The sequence below is a fragment of the Salmo salar genome, chromosome ssa13, assembly GCF_905237065.1.
Source record: "Salmo salar chromosome ssa13, Ssal_v3.1, whole genome shotgun sequence".
NCBI lineage: Eukaryota > Metazoa > Chordata > Actinopteri > Salmoniformes > Salmonidae > Salmo > Salmo salar.
The window spans coordinates 77,143,963-77,167,767 of record NC_059454.1 but is presented as its reverse complement, the minus strand read 5'-3'; the positions used below and the strand labels follow the sequence as shown (position 1 = coordinate 77,167,767).

Sequence of the window (23,805 nt, the reverse complement as noted above, 5' to 3'; positions counted from 1 at the left end):
TTCCAGCCCAGGTGCAATTTAGATTTTGGTCACTAGATGGCAGCAGTGTATGGGCAAAGTTTTAGACTGATCCAATGAACCATTGCATTTCTGTTCAAAATGTTGTATCAAGACTGCCCAAATGTGCCAAATTTGTTTATTAATAACTTTTCAAGTTAAAAACTGTGCACACTCCTCAAACAATGGTATGGTATTCTTTCACTGTAATAGTTACTGTAAATTGGACAGTGCAGTTAGATTAACAAGAATTTAAGCTTTCTGCCCATATAAGATATGTTTATGTCCTGGGAAATGTTCTTGTTACTTACAACCTCATGCTAATCGCATTAGCCGACGTTAGCTCAACCTTCCCGTGGTTCGGACACCGATCCGGAAGAAGTTTGAACAATATCACTGAAAATGTAACAAAAGAAGGCCTTAGCATCTTCGACAGAGAGAATCAAGCTGATTCTATACCATTTTACAGAGGCCAGGTCATGAAGGAAGGCTTGCTCATTAAAGTTTTTTAGCAAGCGTCGATGACAAATCAGGACAGGTTGTTTCATTGAGCAGCCATTACGAACACAGTTTGTAAAACAGTGATCACTAATGTCCTTACAGAAAACACCAGACTGATACCTATCAGGATTATTTGTGAGGATAACATCGAGGAGAGTAGCCTTTTCTGGGTGTTTGGAGTCATACTTTGTGGGATTGGTAATATACAACTCTCAGTCCAAGAACTACGACTATTGTCCACCAGGTATGTTTGTGTTTCATGGATAGACCTTGACAACATGACTAAATGTTATTGGATATGTTGCATGATAGTGTTCAAGTGGTCCTAATTGAGCCTTCCAATACAGTTATTGCTCTTTTCCTATTGAGAGGGGTATAATTAGCATATGCAGTCTATTGTCATAGGTCTGTGGAAATAATCTATAACCAAATAGGCTAAACTTGTCCTAAATGACGCAAATAAATATATTGTACTAGATTGGAAGGATGCGGTTCGGCGACGCAGTTCTTGGAACGTCAGCGGTAAAATTGGGGGTGAAATCAAGTTTTCAACTCTTCAAGTCCGCGTGTCGCTCCAGGGTCACGAGCTATGGGAACAGTTTTGAGATATAGGAACAGAGATGCTTATCACCGAAACAGGAAGGTAGAATGTGTGGATGGATGATAAATAATTACCGGTAGCCATTTATAATAATCCCTTGTCCTAGCTGTGTCATTTTTTGGGAGAAGAAATGCTTTTAAAGAGTTATGCTGTGTTGGAAGTTTATTAGAGAAATGATATGTTTCTTTCATAATGACAATTTATCATTATAATTTCATGGAAAAGCTGTATTGTCTATCCTGCCGCTCCATGTGATTGAATAAACGATTGAGGCGACCTGTTAGTTCAAATTTACCGCCTGATGTTATAGGCGCATGTTTCCAAACTGCGTAGTCACTGTGACAGGGTTAAATCCTCGGGCAAAGTACATGCTGGTGATGGACATAGTCTAGTCTGATGATAACAAATACAAGGTAGGCCTACCTCACATACCCCTCTCAGCATGAATGTTTATTTCTATTTTGTTATCTATTGGCTACTGTCTTGTTTTGCACGCTTTGTACAAAATAATAAAATGCAGTACTACAGGATATTTCTTAACGTAGCTCTTTATTAGCTAGCTACAACTGGCATGTTCACCTATCTCCAACCATGATCAACTGACCATGACCTAACCCTCTGGGTGGTCTTAACCAATCATAGCAGAGTATGATATGGCGGTAAAGTGCATCCAATTATAATTCAGTATTTTTACACATATGAATATTACAGTGACCATGTTTAACAAACAGTTGCAGGGTAGGGATTGTGTTTATAGAGATTGATAAGCTTTTACTAATGTATGCTTGTATATTAACAGCAGAAGGTGCTTTTGTTACTGTGTTATCCATGTATATTGACACTATATACATCTGTCCTGTGCAGTGGAGCAGGGATCGCTGGGTGGTGAGTGGTATGACTGAGCTCCACCTTCCCAACCGCTTCTTCATCCACCCAAACTCACCCTCCCTGGGGGAGAGGTGGATGCAGTGCCCAGTCTCTTTCCACAAGCAAACTCACCAACACCCTCAACTCCAATAGCCTGGTAAGGCTAGGCACGGAAGACCCTGGCACTATCTGTGACTCTAAAAGTGCCATGTCACCATGATACTGTTGCAATAGATGATAACCACTGAATGTTAAGTTTGGTGATACGACGCAGTAATAGATGCTTTGCTTTCATATCAGATACCTCTGTAAATACATCAGATACTGCTGCAGATATGAGGATATCACCATGTGGAATGAGATGGAGAGTATTGGCAGGCATACTTGCTTTGGCAGGTTGCCTAGTTTGAATGCAGTGGGTGAGGTAGGTAATACAGGTGTCCCGGTTAGAGGCCAAGGATTGGGAGAGAATTGAGGTTCCGTTTTAGAGAGAGTCTGCTGCTGTTTATTTCCTCTAATCAAACATAATTCATGATCATTTCCATAGATTTTGTGTTCTAAAAATAAACAGAACATATTTGCATCAGCATATTTTACATCATAAACAATATTACTTGTCACATTCCAACACAATCTCAGAGCCAGCAGTCAAATCGTAATTAAAACTCTCCAAAGCATTTTACAAATAGATTCATTTCAAGGTATAAATGAGGTCCTTCCAACATGCAAACATTTCTATCAATATGTGACAACAACTCAACATTTCACCTAATGAACAACAGTGAGTCTTTAAATGCACATCAATTGAAACATGAAAAGAAAGTAAAATGTAAACAATATTGTGGGTTACTTATATTTGGTTAATGTGATGCACAGATAATAGAAATAAAGGGATGATTGCTGGAGAGGTTTGTACTACTGCCTGGCACTGAAACTAAAAGACAAAGGAATTCAAGTATTTAGCAAATGAAATGAGTTGCAGGTGTGCTCAGAGCATAGAGCTCTCTAGTACCCAAAGGGCAATATTAACATGGCCAGCGCCATTGTAGACTGATACATTTGGATCTCTATGGCTCAGAGGTGCCTGCAATTAAATGGACAGTTAGCTAAAAAGTGCAATTCAAGGAACAGTAAACTTAAGTGTGATTAAAAGTCCATGAAAAATGATTGCCTTTTCTACAATGCTAGCACAGGAGGTTGGTCGCACCTTAATTGGGGAGAAGGTGCTCATGGTAATGGCTGGAGTGGAATAAGAGGAATGGTATCAAATACGTCAAACACATGGTTTCCATGTTTGATGCCATTCCATTTGCACCGTTCCAGCCATTATTATGAGCCGTTCTCCCCTCAGCAGCCTCCACTGAATACTAGTAACAGGTATCATATGTTTTGCAGGTGGTTCTCCACTCCATGCATAAATACCAGCCCCGCCTGCACATTGTCCTGTCTCCAGACCTCCACAGCCCTCTGTTAGGGAACTACCTGCGCTTCACCTTCCCTGAGGCAGCCTTTATCGTTGTCACTGCCTACCAGAACTCAGAGGTAAGGCCACGACACCTTTAGCATCTCACAGGAGATACTGGAACAACTGTATTCTGATTGTGTTGATAAGAGTGCCCTCTGGAGGGTGAATATGGACTGTGCATGTAAAATCTGGGACGTCAAATGCTTCTGCTACAAAGAGCATAATAAGAGATGTGTAAAACTATCATTAATGAGGCGTGCTAATTTACCCAACAGATAACAAAACTCAAGATAGACAACAATCCCTTTGCAAAAGGCTTTCGTGACAACGGGCTGAACAGAAAAAGGTGAGAGCCCTTCAGATAGCCTTCTAGTAGCTTGAAACATGAACAGCAACTCTCACTTGAAAGTGATACAATAATGACTCAGAATAACATCATCATATTTGTTGATCAATCATCTATTCCCCAATATGTTCCTCTTGGTAAACCTGTTAGCGCAGTGGGAAATATGATGATTGTGCAGAATTGGAATGGGAGTTAGTTGACTCACTGATCAATTAAGTGCCATGTTCTTTTACTCTTTACTGGTACACATCACTATCATGTTACTAATAAACTTTGAATAATGTGTATTATTTCTCTCTGTAGGTTCAGAGAAAAGGAAGGTCAGAGTTCTGACAAACGAAATGTAAGACAACGCCTGATGGAATCAAAACCTTCCAATGGTAGTCACATAGGCCTACAGAATGTATCATGTTTGAAACATCTGTAAGGGAAATTGTAAACATTACACCTAATTTCTAAATAGGGGATTTCTATTTTATATGAAAAGTCTAGCCATGATAGTCAAGCCAGCTATCTATTGATCTTGCCAGACATTGAAAAGAAAACTGCTCACGAAAATAGCCAGCAGGTGTCATTATTTCCTCTTGAGACAATCCACCAGTAGGCTATCTACAGTACGTAGTCATTGTTCTGTACCTATCCTCTAACGTTTATATTAGATCATTTCAAAGAGTTGGTCAAAGTGAAGGGTGAAGGAATCTCCATGCGTCATCTCTGTTCTAGCATTCTGGGCCTGTATTCATAAAGTGAAATCAAAATCAAATCAAGTTGTATACATACTACCTCAATTGGCCCGACCAACCAGTGCTCCCGCACATTGGCTAACTGGGCTATCTGCATTGTGTCCCACCACCCGCCAACTCCTCTTTTTACGCTACTGCTACTCTCTGTTCATCATATATGCATAGTCACTTTAACCATACCCACATGTACATACTACCTCAATAAGCCTGTCTAACCGGTGTCTGTATGTAGCCTTGCTACTGTTGTTTTCAAATGTCTTTTTACTGTTGTTTTATTTCTTTACTTACCTACACACACACACACATACCTTTTTCCCCACGCACTATTGGTTAGAGCCTGTAAGTAAGCATTTCACTGTTAAGTCTACACCTGTTGTATTCGGCCCACGTGACAAATAAACTTTGATTTGATTCAGTGCATGTGACAAATACAATAGGTGAAAATACTTACTGTGAAATGCTCACGAGCCCTTAACCATCAATGCAGAGTTTTAAAAAAAGTAAATAAGAAAAATATGCTAAATAAACTGAGTGCTGGAGTGCTGATCTAGGAACCATGTAATCATATCCATTGTTATCTAAAAGTTATACTGATCCTAGATCAATACCCCTTCTCTGAGACACTTTATGAATACGGGCCCTCTTCTGTCCTGTCCTTATTGTCTCAGTACGATCCAGACCAGTGGAGTCAAATGATGAGGCTGATGTTACCATCTCCAGCTCTAGCTCAGTGGATTCCCATGGTGCAGTAGGATACAGGACTGATGACATCACGTCTCTCTCTGCTGTCCCTGACCCCTTCATCTCTGCCTTCATGAACTGGAGAGCTGCAGCCCTGCCCTGTGGCCAAGGGTGATGGGGGGTTCTGAGAGCGCCCTGTGTAGCCTGGAGATGAGCCCCTCCTCCTCTGTGTCCGGCAGCCCCCCGGCCCCTTACTGACATCCTCAACAGGATCCACTCAGGAAGCACCCAGTGGAAGCTGCTCCAGCCCCAGGCCCAGTATGAGAGGCCAGGCCTGGGGCTGGACAGGGAGCTCCGGCCACCACAGCCCTACCCACCGCTACCTGACCACGGGCCAGAGTACATGTCTCTCCATAGCATGATGCTCTACCACCAGAACAGCTTGATGGGCTCTGTGGGGCCACTAAGAGATAGCCATGTGGACATTCAAGTCCCCTCCTCCTCTCTAGAATACCCCTATAAGGCACCTATGCTTGACTTGGATTTTGATGAACAGAGAAGTAAAGCAATCTCTTGTTCAGTAAACACAACAGGTCAGGTTGACGTTGAAATTTTGCCTCACAACTTGTCGACCTCTAGTGCCACCTCTGGGTAGAGTTGAGACAAATGAATGCAATATTGAGTCATTCCAAGGTAACTGTATAGTGCATTTCTCTTTGCTATGTTAGATGTTGTTTAGATGTACATATTTTTCAGTTGTAGGATAGGCAAGTGGTTTGCTAGGATAAGGAACTGGAGACTATTCTGCCCTGACATTTGATTTGTATAATTAGTAAAGAGAACTAATAATAAGCATCACGTCAGAACTAGAACTCAGAATGTCACATATTCTCCCTTTTTCTCTGGACATTGTAAATCATGTGAGATTTTGTGCATGTACAGGTACATCTTGCAGAAGAACAGTAGCTTATCAAATAATAGAACATGACAATTAGACTCCTGATGTTTTGATGTTAACATTAGCCCATCCGCTAGTGTCTGTATCGTTGTCATGCCAGAAGAGTTGGCTACATCCACTACAGCACATACTGTATGGGACGAGGATAATGTAACAGGCCACTGGTAACAAATTCTCTGAAAGAATACTGAGGAAACTGTATGAGGCAGAACATTTATTATAGGGCAGCACATAATACTTTGCCACAGAGTCGAGGATATGAGTGTGATGTTCACGTGCTAAAATATCCATGCTAGACCAGTTTTCCAGTATTATTTAACAGTCTAGAAAATGGACGAATTCACACAAACATTTATTGAGTCTGAATAGATACATTTCAATAATGGGTGATCAATTTAAACATGTTTCATTACAGATACTCTATAGATAAAGGCATACAATGTTTGGTCTTCCACCTACATTCTAGATCCGAAAGGTATATTTTCTGATCTGAAAGTTGCTTCTACCCTGCTGAAATTACACCATCCATTCATAGTAATACATGAGACATTTTTGAAAGAGCGTTGACACAACAATTAGGTGCCAAAAAAGAACATACAACGGGAGTTTTTCAGCTGAACAAAAACACAATTTGACCAGGGAAAGCCATCAGTGTGTCTAGATGGAAATGTTGAAGTGTTCTGACTTTATACAATTCAAACCAGCCATTTCATGAAACAGAATACAGGTTCCCATCTACATTTACAGTACTGTTTCACACTGTTTATCACTCAAATTTTACAGTCTAATCTACTACTATGTAAATCTTACAAGCGGAGATTATAATAAAATAAATACAGTATTCTTTTGGTGATCAGTAGGGATTAGATAATGACATTTATCCCCCAGACCAGAGATATACCACAGTTGGCAGCAGGTTAACATTACTGTAAAAAAAAAATCATATTAGAAAAAATGATGATGCTGAGGTCACAGATTCAGAAAGTGGTTAGATTTCCCCTAAAAAGCTACAACAAATGTACATAAAATGAAGCCAACATAAAATGAACTCCACATCAAGACAGTCCAATTCAAATAGTTGGCAAAACAAACAAATGTATTCTTGTGTTTGAAGCAGATTGGGTAAGGAATGTGGAGAAAACTGATGAATGATTGGATGGTCGACAGGTCGTGGCAGCATTGCATTCCTAGAAAAAGATAATAGGCAGCACCCTGTAAAACCGTGAAAGTAAAGAGTCTGGTAAACTGTAGAGATAAGTTACATAATAGTTTATAAAGAATTTAACAGAATGTAACCATAAGATGATATAACACAACATTGGCTACCCTAAGAGACTGAAATGCATATCATGCATATGATGTATCAATAGTTGGAAAGAACAAGTATTAAAGCTTAGATTGATTGAGGTAATCCAGATGATCAGGAAAGCTAACAGGACTCCTGGGTCTCTATATTAAGGCTAACTTTGACAGTATATGGCTTCATACAGACTTGTAGATCCATGCACATGTGTTAATGTCTATGTTTTCTGTGTCTTGTTTACTCTAAGAATGCACACCTCTCCCATACCTAAGATGAAGAATGAAATGAAAGATTCTAGTGAAGAATAAGATAGAATGCCAATGTTTCTGCTCTCAAGGCAGATGACATGAGGATGGGGAGGACAATATTTCTACATTTCTCATTGAGATGGTAAATGGAGATTTACTGTAGTATCACTACACTATAGAATTGCCAAACCATTACTTTTCCTGAGGTTTAGCCACTTGGTTGGTAAACAGGCACTGACTGCACATTAGAATGAAAAAAAGTAACATTTGAGACAAAATATCTGAAATACTTTCAGTAACTATACAAAACCACAGGCACATCCAAAGCATTATGTAACACAATGAACAAAAGAATAACAATGAAGACACAAGGTGAAGACCTGACGAGACCTTTCAGACCAGAAAACCATGATGAATGTCCCTTTTCTACAATGTAGACAAGTGTTAGTACAACAGAATGGGGTAACTACAAAACAAACAAACATGTATAACAAAAAAGCAGTGGTACATACAGATGATCTGGCCCTATAGAGCTAAGGCACCAGGGATTTAGGAAAATGAAAACATCTAGACTCTTGTAGTAAAAAAAAAACAAACTATACTTGTTTTCAAGTGTTTCTAGGTGAAGGCAGTTGATTTAAAGAGTGCATAAAGAAATGTATTGAGTCAAGGTGCACAGGATTGTTTTTATGCTTGAGGGTTGATCATCTTCTGAAGCAAAGGGATCTGTGAGATGATAAGAGAGAGACTGGGTTAGCTGCAGGCTTAGCTAGAACAATGTAGAGCCCTTTGACGTAGTGACAATCAACAAGAGTTGGCCCATTGCCATCGCCTGGATATCTGCACATAACTCTGGCTTTGTACCAAATGGCACCCAATTCCCAATTTAGAGCACTACTTTTAACCAGAGCCCATTGCAAAAGTAGAGCACTACATAGTGAGGTATTCGGGACGCAACCACAGATAGTCATAGTCAGACTCAGTGTAGTCAGAGATTAAACATGGTGGGGATCTGTAGGGAGTATGCTCTGGAATTACTGCAATTCGACTTGGACTTCAAAGCAACATTTTATTTCTATGGTGTACGAATGTGCAAATGTTTATGCATAGTGTAGATTCAGCGTTATAAACATAGCTAACGGAGGCTGGATTTATGGAATGTGTTCACACCTGCAGTGCTTGTGAATATGGGCTATCTCTCTCTACATTCTACTGAACCCCTCCCCCCTCTCTCACCTTCATCAGGTCCACCCCTGTGAGTGCGTTGACGGACACAGGGAGCTCAGCCAATAGGCGGTTCACCTCGCCGGTCACACGGCTACCGTCCCCGCTCAGGATGACGATCTCATTGGTCCGGGCCAGGGGTGCCGCCACCTTGGCAGCAATCTGTACCAACACAATGACACAAACCTTCTTCACCTGGGTGTTCTTCAGAGAGAACTCATCTAACACAGCCTCTAGTTGTCATATTTAAACCAAATCAAACGGTAAGTTGCGATTTCAAAAAAATAACATTCATATATTGATCAACTCTTGTATTTTTTCATGTCCATAAGTAGACACAAACTATATCAAATGCTTGTGTGCAGCTCTGTGACAACTTCCCCTTACCACACAACGTTAAATGCCCGTGTCGTGACACACTGACCTTAGGCAGGGCCTCTAGGACCAGAGCCTTCTTTGCAGCATCTCCATAATGCTGGTAGGCCTCAGCCTTCAGCCTCATCTTCTCAGCCTCAGCCTTCCCTATAGCCTCTATGGAACCAGCCTCTGCCTCACCGATACGACGGATCTTCTCTGCCTCGGCCTGGGCCGTGAGCACCTTCTTCATCCTGTTCAGGGGTTGGTAGGAGGGCACGTGAAGGGTTAAACTCTAATAACATCATTGGATTGCAGACTGGATTGCATTAAACTATAGTATGACAAGCTTCTACACACCCAAAGCATACAAGTAGCTACTACTGTAAGTGTGAGATGAAGTTGCCCTAGACACTGATCGGTTTTTGAATTTTGGGTAGGATTTTGAAGAGGCTAACTGGGTGTAACTTACACCCAGTATGCTGCATATGTTGACTTGAAAGGCAGACACTCTAGGCTCAGTAGTGGTTCACTCACTTCCTATAGTATGACACCTTGCTTTGCATCCAGAATTCCAACAAGCATACACATTGCCCTTATTTTCCATGCACTCAGTGATTGGTCACTCACTTCTGTCCCTCGGCCAGCTGCTGCATCTTGTAGGCTTCAGCCTCGGCCGGCCTCTTGACTGTGGCGATGAGCTCCTTTTCTGTGCGGTCAATCTCCTTCTCCTCGATGGTGATCTGCTTCTTCCTCTGAACCACCTCGATCTCTATCTCCTCCAAACGGATCTTCTGCTGCTCCTTGGCAGCCTGCAGTTCATAGGCCAGCTGGGCTTCTGCTTTCTGGGGGGAGAAGAGGCATGGGTCATATTCACCAAGAATTAAATGGACTCAAACGGGCTGAAACGAATAGGGAATACCTGAACTTGTGCAGGTAGTCCTTTATCCGTTGTAAAACTTTTTGCTTTGGTGTGCACTAATGAATATGACCAGGGTGAATCTTTAATAAGGGGCTTTCACATTAGGCCTAGATTTGACGTCATCGATTAACTGCTAATGGTGAACCTAATCTAGAGCAATGATGACCATGTTGGATACCTTCGTGTTGACTTCTTGATTGAAAGCAGCCTTCTGCATCTCCAGCCCTCGTTTCGAATCGGCCATCTTGGTGTCTGCTTGGAACTTGACGTCCATCATCTCTTTCTTACAATCTGCTTCCTGTAGAGGGCAGAAACAACATGGTGAGAAGAGGAGGACAGGGAACATTGAGTAAATGCTGCAATGTCTTGCAACGCATTAAGGGAATCTAATTTCTTACCCTGATTCCCGCGTCTCTCTCTGCCTCGGCCACTCCAATATCGGCATCTCTCTGTACTGCGGCCGTCTGACTCTTCCCCAGGGAACTTAGGTACTCCACTTTATCATACACATCCTGACAGGCACAAAACACAGAGGCACTCGATCATTGTGTGGCTAGTGGTGTCACTATAAGAGTGTATAAAGCTGCACTAAGAGTATTTACATTTCAAAAGGCCAGACGTGCCCAAATAGGACCTGACTGTGCCCCTGTATATTACCTTGATGGTGAAGCTGAGGATCTCGATGCCCATGCGGCCCACATCAGGCGCTGCCACCTCCCGCACAAGAGCAGCAAACCTGTCTCTGTCCTGGTAGATCTGCTCTACTGTCAGAGTACCTGGAACACAGACCTGGGGTCAGTATCTGGGTGGGTCATGAACCACAGATGCTCTGATATGGATTCATCTGAATTGGTGATTTTTTTTTTTTTATATCTGTTAAACATTGTTAAATTGTTAGTATCCTATAATCAGAGAGACTTCAAAGTCTGAGTAGTACATTACATGGCATGTTATTTCCAGAGAGCTTGCAAACTTTTTAAAAGTTCTATAGCATGACCTAATAGTAATAAAGTCATCAGAGACGCAAAAGTACTGAACAGCAGCCTGTGTCTCTGTCAGAAGGTCCCTACCGAGGATAGAGCGTAGATGACCCTCCAGGGTCTGCAGAATGACACTCTTTATCTCGATCACAGATTTCCCCAGGAACTGTTCACAGGCATAGCCCAGCAGCTCATTGTCTACCATCACCTTCACCTGGAGCCAGGGTAATAGACAACATTGTCAGCTGACAGCATGATAATATTGTTAGCATTTCAGAGACACAACTACGGTTATTCTAAGTCAGGGATGGGCAACTGTAGAATTGAAGCAAACTTACTTTAAAACTGTGGGCCCTCATGATGAGTTCAGATTTGTGGCCCCCACCCCCATCAAAGTTGCCCATTCCTGTTCTAAGTGATTATTGGTTATTTCTTAAAAAGTAACTGTCCAGTGAAAATCTTACTTTTAAAAGTTAATTGTCTGTTGACTCATCCTATACTCATGTGGCCAAAGCACAGTGAGATCCTATTGGCGCATTCTAGCATTTATTTTCATATTTCCGTTAGGGAACACCTACTCTGTGAAGTGTGTGCAATAACTCAATTCGCCCTTGCACTCCTAAACAACAAAATTTTTTGAAGACTTTGGCAAAGGCTAAAGTCTACAAAACGCAGACCACTCTGTTACAGATCGATTCTAGTTTTGGAAACAGAAAACTTTATGGAGATAAATGTTTCATCAATGAGAAAATTTGCAGAATCTCCGCAAAAATCCATCTCATTCCATCTCCTCACACTGGGCTTCCTCTCATCACCATATTTGTTAGTTAGCGGTAACACCAACCGGATGAGTCACATTTATACATCCGGTGAAATATCTGGCTCACTGTTCCATCTGTGATATAATCGTGTAACTGACAGTTATGGATGAAGACTATCATGAAAATAAAATATATACACAGTACCAGGCAAAAGTTCAGACACACCTACTCATTCAAGGGTTTTTCTTTATTTTTACTATTTTCTACATTGTAGAATATTAGTGAAGACATCAAACTATGATATAGCACATATGGAATCATGTAGTACCTAAAAAAAAACTGTTAAACAAATCAGAATATATTTAATATTTTAGATTCTTCAAAGTAGCCACCTTTTGCCTTGATGACAGCTTTGCACACTCTTGGCATTCTCTCAACCAGCTTCACCTGGAATGCTTTTCCAACAGTCATGAAGGAGTTCCCACATATGCTGAGCACTTGTTGGCTGCTTTTCCTTCACTCTGCGGTCCAACTCATCCCAAACCATCTCAATTGGGTTGAGGTTGGGTGATTGTGGCGGCCAGGTCATCTGATGCAGCACTCCAACACTCTCCTTCTTGGTCAAATAGACCTTACACAGCCTGGAGGTGTGTTGGGTCATTGTCCTGTTATAAAACGAACGATAGTCCCACTAAGCACAAACCAGATGGGATGGGGTATCGCTCCAGAATGCTGTGGTAGCCATGCTGGTTAAGTATGCCTTGAATTCTAAATAAATCACAGTGTCACCAGCAAAGCACCCCCACACCATCGCATCCCCCACACCATCACACCCCCTCCTCCATGCTTCACGGTGGAAACCACACATGCAGAGATCATCCATTCACCTACTCTGCGTCTCACAAAGACACAGTGGTTGAAACCAAAAATCTCAAATTTGGACTCATCAGACCAAAGGACAGATTTCCACCGGTCGCCCAAGCAAGTCTCTTCTTCTAATTATTGGTGTCCTTTAGTAGTGGTTTCTTTGCAGCAATTTGACAATGGAGGCCTGATTCACACAGTCTCCTCTGAACAGTTGATGTTGAGATCTGTCTGTTACTTGAACTTTGTGAAGCATTTTTTGGACTGCAATTTCTGAGGCTGGTAACTCTCATGAAATTTTCCTCTGCAGCAGAGGTAACTCCTTTCCTGGGGCGGTCCTCATGAGAGCCAGTTTCATCATAGCGCTTGATGGTTTTTGCAACTGCACTTGGAAGAAACATTCAAATTTCTTGAAATTTTCCAGATTGACTGACCTTCATGTCTTAAAGTAATGATGGACTGTCATTCTCTTTGCTTATTTGAGCTGTTCTTCCCATAATATGGACTTGGTCTTTTACCAAATAGTGCTATCTTCTGTATACCTCTCCCATCTTGTCACAACACAACTGATTGGCTCAAACGCATTAAGGAAAGAAATTCCACAAATTCTTTTAACAAGGCACACCTGTTAATTGAAATGCATTCCAGGTGACAACCTCATGAATCTGGTTGAGAGAATGCCAAGTGTGCAAAGCTGTCATCAAGGCAAAGGGTTGCTACTTTGAAGAATTTGTTTAACACTTTTTTGGTTACTACATGATTCCATATGTGTTATATCACAGTTAATGTCTTCACTATTATTCTGCAATGTCAAAAATAGTAAAATAAAGAAAAACCCTGGAATGAGTAGGTGTTTCCAAACTTTTGCCTGGTACTGTGTGTGTATATATATATATATATATATGGACTAACAGCCGACTGAAGACGGCAGGGCATTCCTGTGGAGTACGTTTCTGAGATAACATGGACTCTAAACAATGTAATGAAACTTTGTTGCCCCTTGCTGAAACAAGAAAGGCGTTGTAGCAAATGATGAATAGAATGGGCTTGGAACCTCTAACCCTGGCAATTTGACTGGGAAACTCATGGTACACTTGCAATGGCTGCCTGGTATTGTGATGCATTCATTTTCATGGTAATGTAGAATGTTCATTCAAATTACGTTAACTGATGTGGCTCATGCAATGGAATATATTTTTGTAATGTTAGTTGACTCAACAAAATCACAGCACCATTGATAGGTACACTTCCTGCTTTTCTCATATGGGTACACTCGCAATGGCCACCAGTCCACCCATTATTCCATCATAGACTTGAATGGGGACACCTTTTCTATTAATTTGGCAGCAAATGCAGTTAGGAGTGGAGGAAAGGAGAAAATGTGTCTAAAAATTGTAATAATTTATTTTGCTATTTGAACGGCTATTACAGAGACTGCAAAGATTTGGCTGCTGGACAGTTACTTTAAAATGCCATGTATGCCAATAATACTTATTTTATTTCCCAAAATATGTACATACTCTGCAGTTCTATTTCTAAACTGCACATCATTATAACCACTCATTTATAAATTCTTCCTACATAGTCCTGCAGGAATAAAACACAACCCTTCCATAAGCGATCCCCTTACCTACCTCCCTACCAATGCATCATATCGTCCAGGGTCAGGTAACATGTTATGGATAGTATTACCAAACAGAACCACACCCAAATGACTGGCCTTAGTAAGACAACCCTGCCATGATTCACATGGCTGGTTAGAAGTAAAGAGATGATTACCCTAGAGCTCTTACTCTTAGTGACTTATTTTTCTTACGTCAGGCAACAGTTTGCGGTCTTACTCTCCTCAAGGCCAAACTCCACTAAGAAACATCTATTCATACTGAGGACTGGAGTCATTAGTCATGTTGTGGAAATGTTGTCCTGCGCAAAACACTGATCTGGAGTGAATCTCAAAAGTATTTTCCTTGATTCCTCTCCGCTCGCCTCCTTCTCAAAACATCAGGACGCGAGGAAAACTTGAATAGAAAATCAGAGTAGATCTCCAATGCCCTGTTTCCCTCTGAGGTTTTGACAAGGAGAGGACATTTGGAATCGAAGGAAAATGCTCCACCCTGGTCTTCGTGAGGACCGAGTGAGCCCGTCCTGTTATGAAGAGGCTATGTGGGGGACATCACTTATTTTCTTTTCAGGTTTACCAATAAAAACAACAGTAGTGCTAAAGTTGAGGATAAACTGATTCACCAGATGAAATATCCTCAGATTGGCCCTATTCAACCAATCTTTGAATCAATGGCGGTTGTGTTGTCCGCTGCAGCTGAAAGGAAAGAGAGTGAGCTGGTCCCTGAGGCGAGAGATGTGACTGGACATAGACTCCAATGAGACATGCACTCAGAAATGGTCTGTGAGGAATCACAGTATAATTGGAGGGGAGATGGCAATCATTCCATGATAACACTGATTATAAAACGACCACAGACAGACAGACAGACAACCAACGCATCAGCAGGCCACCTGACAGAGACAACAGGGGGAGCTGTGCCAAGGAAAGGTCAGCACAGAGATGAGAACCCGTGCAAATGTGCCCTACGCCACCCTTACACCCCAACCCCCCCTGCTAACGCCACGATTCCTCCAGCATACTCTAAAAAGGGTGGGCAGAGTATTTAAGCAAAACAAAGCGAAAGAAAAAAAAAAACAGAAAATATGAGCCTGATGATCGGAACTAATACAAATGTTTCCTGACTGCAGTGCTTATTGAAACAACCTACTTTCACATTAATGACTTTCGTGGGAAACTACTTTCGTTGTGTTATGTTATGTGGGAGGGCCCTGTTATCTGGTTAAAATAGAAGCCGCCCACTTAGGAGGTTGCCAGAGAGGTTGCCAAGAGACAGAACTCACTCTTCCAGTTTCACAATCATGTGGACACCTGTTTAGAGCTATCAATATTGTAGTAAAAGGTCATATGAGAAATAAGAGACATCCTATGGGTGTGTTAAAGGTCAAAAGGAAGGTGGGTATATCCACATCTGTACTGAGCCAATCCCATTACTTTGAGCAGGGAGTGTCTCATTGAAAAACACATTTCAAAGACTAATCTTCAGGTGCCACATAACTCCTGTTACCATAGAAACCAGGACAGCAGGCTTGTTTAGGCTCATCCAATCATTTAGACCTCATTAGGGAAGTGCAGCGTTAAAGCTTCCTCTGCATCAGTGGGCACATTGTAGTCATGCCTACTAGACAGACTGGGAAAGTAAGAAATGGAACATCATACAACTTGTGGCTACTGAAGTTTAGAAATTCGATTACTTCTGCAGTTTAGAAGTAATTGAATTGGTTGTAAAAAAATTACACATACACTAGATTAGTCGTAAATAAGACAAATGTCCAGTGAGAATTAATAAATAAAATCTAAAATAAAATGCAGGGAAACTTGAAGTTGCATACTCACATTGAATTAACATTTGCTAGTTATAACTTTGAAAATCACTGTTAATCAGACTTTCACTGCAGATTGGCACTAGGGGGGCTAACAAAATGAATCAGGCTTTTGGCACAGAAAAGGTTACAATACAAAAAGGAAATTAGTGTGAACACAAAAGAATGTAAATGTTGGGAGTCAAAAGAAACATGTCAGACTTTATTCAGCTCCCTTGTACCCCTTTCAAGGAAGACTCAAAGGCAGAGATTTACAAGCAATGTCTAGACTGTTTCTGCCTTGATATGAAGGTCAATAATTCTCCACAAACAGCTAGTTCCACCTGATATTCATGGACATTAGATTCATCACTATAATTCCTGCTTGAGCAATATATAGGGTATATTTAAGCAATAAGGCCCAAGAAGGTGTAGTATATGGCCAATATACCCCGGCTAAGGGCTGTTCTTAGGCACGACGCACTACAGAGGGCCTGGACACAGCCTTCAGCCATCATGGTACATTGGCCATTTATCACAAACCCCCAAGGTGCCTTATTGCTATTATAAACTGGTTACCAACATAATTAGAGCAGTAAAAATAAATGTTTTGTCATACCCATGGTATACAGTCTGATATACCACAGCTGTCAGCCAATCAGCATTCAGGGTTTGAACCACCCAGTTTATAATTAGTAATATACATGGGCCAAATCATTTGCAGCACGGAGATGTTTACATTTTTTTTTTTTTTAAGAAATCTATAACAAATCCGGTTTGCAAAATGACGTATCCAGCCAGGAATGAGAGACTTCATGAAGTATGGTGTTCACTCCATTACACTTGACCACGGACACACCATTTCTTACATTCCACCATATCGGTTTACACAGGCTTTCTTGTTTAGTGTAAAGTAAACGGGGTCTGAAATAACTGAACTCTTGCAACAAAGAACCATACATCTCCATTTTGGAAAATGTTGTCTTGACATATATTTCTAGTTGTATAGTCAATTAGGTTTAAAAAAAAAAGTATTATTTTTTTATATATAGACATGTACAATATACTTCCACAAGTTTGAAACCATGGATATTGCAGTTAATTTATAATAATGCAATGTTAATAATTGGAGGCATTTCTTCTGTCATCATAACTTCTATCAGGAGAATGATTGACCCTCCGTCACAGCCATGGCACCAATCCCCCTTGGGGATGGCAGGTAGTCTAGCAATTAAGAGTTAGACCAGTAACTGAAAGGTCACTGGTTCGAATCCCTGAGCAGACTAGGTGAAAAAAAATCTGTCAATGTGCTCAAACAAGACACTTAATCCTAATTGCTCCAGTAAATTGCACTGGATAAGAACTTCTGCTAAATGACTAAAATGCAAAGATGTATGGAGGCTGAACCCAACCCGCCTTGAGCTGAAAGAGGCATTCCAGTCCATTCTCAGAAGGTAGGTGTGGTACAGTAGGTAGGTGCTTTACCTGTGCCACCCCAGTGACAGTAATAGCTACACCCTCCGCTGTCTCTACATCCTCACACTTGGGCTGCAGGGTCATAATCTCAAGGGTTATCCTGTGGAGAATGTGGAAAAAATAAAAATAGGCATGTTCTGGAGGGAAGTGATAGCAAATGAATATAAGGGGAGTAAAAACACAAAAAGTGAAGGAAATAAAATATTAACATTCACTCAAAGGACTCCTCCTCCAGGGATGTGACAACAGGATGAAATAGAATGCTTTTTTTCCCAGAGCTCAAAATATCATTGGATTCTCAAATGTAGTTGTGATGTGAATTGAATCACCATATTGAAATAAATATCAAGTCATGTTAACTTGTTTATCAACAGTGTAATAGCTAGCAATGGTGGGACCCTTCTTTACATCCCTTTCTCAGAGCATTCATTATGGGGACCCTGTTGCCAAAGCCCATAGGAGTGAGTTAACGAACACAGAGGTTAGCTGTGTAGCAAAGCCCATAGAACAGGTTAATGACAGACCGCTGACTCTCTCTCCCTTCCAGTGCAAAGGGAGAGAACATGACATGGAGAAAGAAGGAAAAACAGAGAGAGACATTAGTTAGCCAGTTAGTCCACCCGTTTGCCTCTGACATTTTGTTTGGTTCTTGACCAGTCAGTCCGTGCCCGACTGTTGTCTTTCTGGTCTTTGTAGTCTTTTCGTGGCTGTCTGAAGAATTACCTGAGCCACCCCTGTCACATCCAGGGGGACACCCTCCAAGGTTTCGATATTCTCACAGCGACAGAGGATGGTCATTATCTCCAGAGACATCCTAGGCAGGTGATAGAGTTGTAGGAATAGGAGAGGCAGGACAGTGAGTGTAGTATATGCGTACAGTAGCTGTTAGGGATGTCAGTAGAGTAGGGTCAGGGGTGAGAGGGGAGGGATTAGAACGAGAATATACTCTAGGAGGAAGTGGCATCGGTATCTCTAGTCTAGGCCTACGCCATAGACCAGACTCTACAGCAAAAAAGGAACCATTGTGTAACCTAACCACCAGAGTCAGAGAGCTTCAGATGGAACCAAAGGCTTCTCCAGTCGATCAATGATCTAATGCTAGTATGCTGGTGTTTACATTACAAGCACGAACACAGCACAGCCAGTCAGTTCTCTCCACAACACAACAGACAGCAACAACTAGGACAAAGGGCAAGAGTCACGGGGAAGGATTGGTCAACCCAGCAGCATTCTTAAAACCACATCTGAGATTAAGGCACAAGAGATTACTCAAAAATGCAAGTCCCTAATGACAATCTCTACTGCTTTGTTGAGGCTCGCTAAAGAAGTCTAGAGCAGGGTTTCTTAAACTATGGGTCGGGACCCAAAGTGGGCCCTGGGCATGTGAGTTATGAGAGGACTGTTAATTTCTCATTTGGATCTCAAGCTGAAAAGGTTTAAGACAGTATTGACAACAAAGCAATTGATTGAGTAGTAATAATAATACAATGTGAATATTCAGCCCAAAATGAGTTTCACTGCTCTCACACACACACACACTATGTCTACAACATAGCTAAGAACACTAACATCAAATCAATGTTAGATCCACTGACTGACAGAGCTGAAGTGCATTTAGAAGCTGGCCGAGTCCTCAGAAGCTCCCCATCAACAAGAGTTAAGGTTAGCAGTCTCTCAGCTTCAGTGTCCATGTCTGAGAGAGACCGAGTCAGGGGAGGGGCTGGCTGCAGCATCACTTCCCCAGGCCTCTGACTCCTTCTCTGTCTGTGTTATGGGAGAAAGGGATCAAAGTCTCATTGGGCCAGAGACACTAATAAGATTGCTGCATCACTAACGGGAAGAGGCTGGGAGCTATGGTTACCCCCTTCAGGGCCTGACCCATTCTCCAGCTGGTAACGGCTAAGAACTAATGGCTACCAGCTAATGCAGATGGGGATGGCAAAAAAAAAAAAAAAAAAAAAACTGCACGTGGATGTCCTTTCTCATATTTATTTCATCATCCAAAATTATAGGAAAGGTGTTAAAAATATATTAGTATCATCGATGGGAAATATGTGAGGTCCAACTAGAGGCTGGAAATCTGTGCTGTAAAGCCAACTTCTATGGTCATTGTTGGCATGCCAAACAGAACAAACCGATCAGGGACCAGGCTAGATTAGGAGATCTTCTTTCTTAGGGTGTTTTCAAATATAGTCCTCTTCAAAAGAACCGATCTCAGTATTTTTTAAGTCAACTCTGGGGTAAACCCCCCCCTCAAAAAAAACTAAAGAACTCAGTCCTCTTTGTATTCACACTGCCCTTGCCTTTGAATGAGGCCTCAACTCTTTTGCCAATTCAATTAATCTATTTTGTGGTCCAAGTCCTCTTTGCATCAACATTGCTATGTTTCGAAAGGAACCCACAACTTTTTCCAACATTCACTTAATGCACTCTGGATTTTTACAAAGTGCAGGACAAGCCATTCCATCAGGACGTGTTATCAGACAGCTAGATATACAGTGCCTTCAGAAAGTATTCACACCCCTTAACTTTTTAAAAATCTTGCTGTGTTACAGCCTGAATTTATAATGGACTAAATTGACATTGTTACACAATACCCCATAACGTCAAAGTGGAACTGTGTTTTGATTTTTTTTAATTCTAATTATTAAAAATGAAAAGCTGAAATGTTGAGTCAATAATTATTCAACCCCTTTGTTATGGCATGCCAAAACACAGATTCAACCACAAAGACCAGGGAGGTTTTCCAATGCCTCGCAAAGGGCAACTATAGGTAGAAAAAAACCAAGAAAAAAAACAAGGGCACTAAAGTAATACTGCAAAAACTACAGAAAAGCTATTAACATTTTGTCCTGAATAGAAGTTTCAAAGTGTCCTGTTATGTTTGGGGCAAATCCAATACAACACATTACTGAGTACCGCTCCATATTTTCAAGCATGAAAGTGGCTGCATCATGTTATGGGTATGCTTGTAATCCTTAAAGACAATGTTTTTTTGTTTTTTTATCCTGAAAAAAAAAAGAAAAAAATAACTCACTAAACAGAATAGAGCTAAGCACAGGCAAAACCCTAGAAAGCCTTGCTCAGTCTGCCTGCCACCAGACCCTGGGTAATGAATTCACCTTTCAGCAGAACAATAATTAAAAAAATAAGGCCAAATCTACATTGATTATACAAACATTAAGAACACCTGTTCTTTCCATGACATAGACTGACCAGGTAAACCCAGGTGAAAGCTACGATCCCTTATTGATGTCACTTGTTAAATCCACTTTAAAATCAGTGTTGAGGAAGGGGAGGAGACAGGTTAAATAATTATTTAAGCCTCAAGACAATTGGATTATGCATGTATGCCATTCAGAGGGTGACTGGGCAAAACAAAATATTTAAGTGCTATGTGATATGGCAGGTGCCAGACGCACCGGTTTGTCTCAAGAACTGCAACACTGCTGGGTTTTTCCACTCAACAGTTTCCTGTGTGTGTGTGTGTGTGTGTATCAAGAATGGTCCACCTCCCAAAGGACATCCAGCCAACTTGACATAACTGTGGGAAGCATTGGAATCAACCCGGGCCAGCAGCTCTGTGGAAAGCTTCCGACACAATGTTCCCTCTAAGCTGTGCGCGCACTAGCCAAGACTACCGCTCAGCTCAGAAATATCTGCCCACAGAGAGAAGCACGAGATTGAACACTTCTGTAAAAATAAACTACGATAAAAGCCTTGTTTTCCTATTTTACATTTTTTGTCTAGGGCTGTTGGCGGTAGGTGCACCCAATTCAGCTGCTCTGCACACCGAGTAGGTGAACTGTTGCCATTTTGAACCATTTCATGTGTCTAAAGGAAAATGGTGGCTTCCTTGCAGGCCCAGAGAGCAAATTAAGTGCACTATAGGCCTACCCGATGGCTCAGATTACCGTGTCTGCAGTAACGTAGCAGGCATTAAAGAAAGCTACAGGTTGTGAGATTTCAAAACCATGACTAGTGAGTTCATGTTTAAGTTCTTACTCAGCACTGTCAACACTTTGCATAAGCCATAAAATGCTTGTTCTTCCCATTTCCACTCAGCGCTACAACAACTACTGCAGCAGTAATGAATATCTATAGGCTTGCATTGTTATTTTTAGTGGCTTGGGCTTTTTTATATCGAGGAATATTTCACTCTCTATTCATAGGAGTAACAACATTAATTTGTACACAAGGCAGAAATAATGTGGTGTGACTCAAGATTCACCATCAGCTGGAAGACTGTGTCCCGTTTTGGTCAGTGTCAGTGGAGGAAAGGGAGAGCGGATGGATGTTGAGAGTCGGACCCTCAGTCTGCTGCTCTCCCTCTGCTGAGACTGACCATCAGATGCAGGTACCATCAGCCCAGTAAAATAAAAAAGCAAATGATTAAAATGTATGCTCACTCAACTTTGCTTCACAAGTAATACAACGGATCTATTACCAGTGTGATCATATAGCCTAGCTCAAATTGTGAAATAGATATTTTTTTTATTGTGAATTTATTTTTTATTTTTTATTGTGATAGATAGATATCTATCTATATATATTTTAAATGGCCCAAACAATGCATTGGCAGGGTAACTCAAGCAAAGCCAATATGCGGTGCTAATGTATTAGCAATATCTACATTTCACTTTACTGTGGCAATTGTGACACGCAATATTAGCCACTTTCATACCGAAATAAAACAAACTATGTAACAGATTTTATTGTAGGCAGAACGCATCAGAGTAGGATTTTATTGAATTCACACACTATTCAGCCCGTACTCTACAAAGTGGTTTCTTGAACAAAACATTTTCAGTCACCTTGTATGAAGGACTAATGTCAAGCCCTGCATGTTTTCTTTTTCTTCTAAAGTTTCATGGAATGTAGTTCTACATTGAACACCACACATTGGATGCTACTGTAGACTGAATGATAGAACAGCCATTTCCATTGTTTTTGATGTTAGGCTACTCTGGTAGGTCTACAGTTGAAGTCGGAAGTTTACATACACCTTAGCAAAATACATTTAGTTTTTCACAATTCCTGACATTTAATCCTAGTAAAAATTCCCTGTCTTAGGTCAGTTAGGATCACCACTTTATTTTAAGAATGTGAAAATGTCAGAATAATAGTAGAGAAAATGATTTCAACTTGTATTTCTTTCATCACATTCCCAGTGGGTCAGCAGTTTACATACTCAATTAGTATTTGGTAGCATTGCCTTTAAATTGTTTAACTTGGGTCAAACGTTTTGGGTAGCCTCCACAAGCTTCCACAATAAGTTGGGTGAATTTTGGCCCATTCCTCCTGACAGAGCTGGTTTAACTGAGTCAGGTTTGTAGGCATCCTTGCTCGCACATGCTTTTTCAGTTCTGCCCACACAATTTCTATAGGATTGAGGTCAGGGCTTTGTGATGGCCACTCCAATACCTTGACTTTGTTGTCCTTAAGCCATTTTGCCACAACTTTGGAAGTATGCTTGGGGTCATTGTCCATTTGGAAGACCCAGTTGCAACCAAGCTTTAACTTCCTGACTGATGTCTTGAGATGTTGCTTCAATATATCCACATAATTTTCCTGCCTCATAACATCTATTTTGTGACGTGCACCAGTCCCTCCTGCAGCAAAGCACCCGCACAACATGATGCTGCCACCCCTGTGCTTCACCGTTGGGATGATGTTCTTCGGCTTGAAAGCATCCCCCTTTTCCCTCCAAACATAACGATGGGCATTATGGCCAAACAGTTCTATTTTTGTTTCATCAGACCAGAGGACATTTCTCCAAAAAGTACAATCTTTGTCCCCATGTGCAGTTGCAAACCGTAGTCTGGCTTTTTTTAATAGTGGTTTTGGAGCAGTGGCTTCTTCCTTGCTGAGCAGCCTTTCAGGTTATGTCAATATAGGACTCGTTTTACTGTGGATATAGATACTTTTGTATCCGTTTCCTCCAGCATCTTCACAAGGTCCTTTGCTGATGTTCTGGGATTGATTTGCACTTTTTGCACCAAAGTACGTTCATCTCTAGGAGACAGAATGCATCTCCTTCCTGAGCGGTATGACGTCTGTGTGGCCCCATGGTGTTTATACTTGCATACTA

At 41.2% G+C, this 23,805-nt stretch overlaps 2 protein-coding genes across 11 annotated transcripts in view; one reads left to right on the top strand and one right to left on the bottom strand.

Annotated features, from left to right (window-relative positions):
• The first annotated feature begins 643 nt into the window (after positions 1 to 643).
• Positions 644 to 6,869, top strand: LOC106567992 (T-box transcription factor TBX6L). 4 transcript variants are annotated; one of them, XM_014137954.2, is made up of 6 exons: positions 644 to 1,512; positions 1,964 to 2,390; positions 3,362 to 3,508; positions 3,707 to 3,777; positions 4,081 to 4,157; positions 5,189 to 6,869. In XM_014137954.2, exons 2-6 carry the CDS (start codon positions 2,247 to 2,249, stop codon positions 5,374 to 5,376), a joined length of 627 nt encoding a protein of 208 aa, XP_013993429.1. In that variant the 5' UTR covers positions 644 to 1,512; positions 1,964 to 2,246; the 3' UTR covers positions 5,377 to 6,869. The 4 variants fall into 4 exon arrangements, with proteins under 4 accessions (XP_013993429.1, XP_013993433.1, XP_013993434.1 ...); XM_014137958.2 differs by having other exon boundaries at positions 647 to 1,512; positions 4,081 to 4,120; XM_014137959.2 differs by having other exon boundaries at positions 648 to 1,512; positions 1,964 to 2,123.
• LOC106567991 (flotillin-2a) overlaps positions 6,359 to 23,805 on the bottom strand; it is a 48,107-nt gene continuing 30,660 nt past the window's right edge. For 2 of the 7 annotated variants that reach the window (XM_014137952.2, XM_045693556.1), the window contains exons 3-11: positions 18,438 to 18,528; positions 11,281 to 11,404; positions 10,868 to 10,986; positions 10,609 to 10,722; positions 10,389 to 10,508; positions 9,919 to 10,133; positions 9,359 to 9,542; positions 8,947 to 9,096; positions 6,359 to 8,436 (exon numbers count right to left, since the gene is read on the bottom strand). In XM_014137952.2, coding sequence (XP_013993427.1) covers positions 8,398 to 8,436; positions 8,947 to 9,096; positions 9,359 to 9,542; positions 9,919 to 10,133; positions 10,389 to 10,508; positions 10,609 to 10,722; positions 10,868 to 10,986; positions 11,281 to 11,404; positions 18,438 to 18,528 — 1,156 coding nt within the window. In that variant the 3' untranslated portion in view covers positions 6,359 to 8,397. Of the gene's footprint in view, positions 8,437 to 8,946; positions 9,097 to 9,358; positions 9,543 to 9,918; positions 10,134 to 10,388; positions 10,509 to 10,608; positions 10,723 to 10,867; positions 10,987 to 11,280; positions 11,405 to 17,654; positions 17,815 to 18,437; positions 18,529 to 23,805 lie in introns of all 7 variants that reach the window. The other 5 variants (XM_014137951.2, XM_045693555.1, XM_045693557.1 and 2 more) reach the window with 4 other exon arrangements.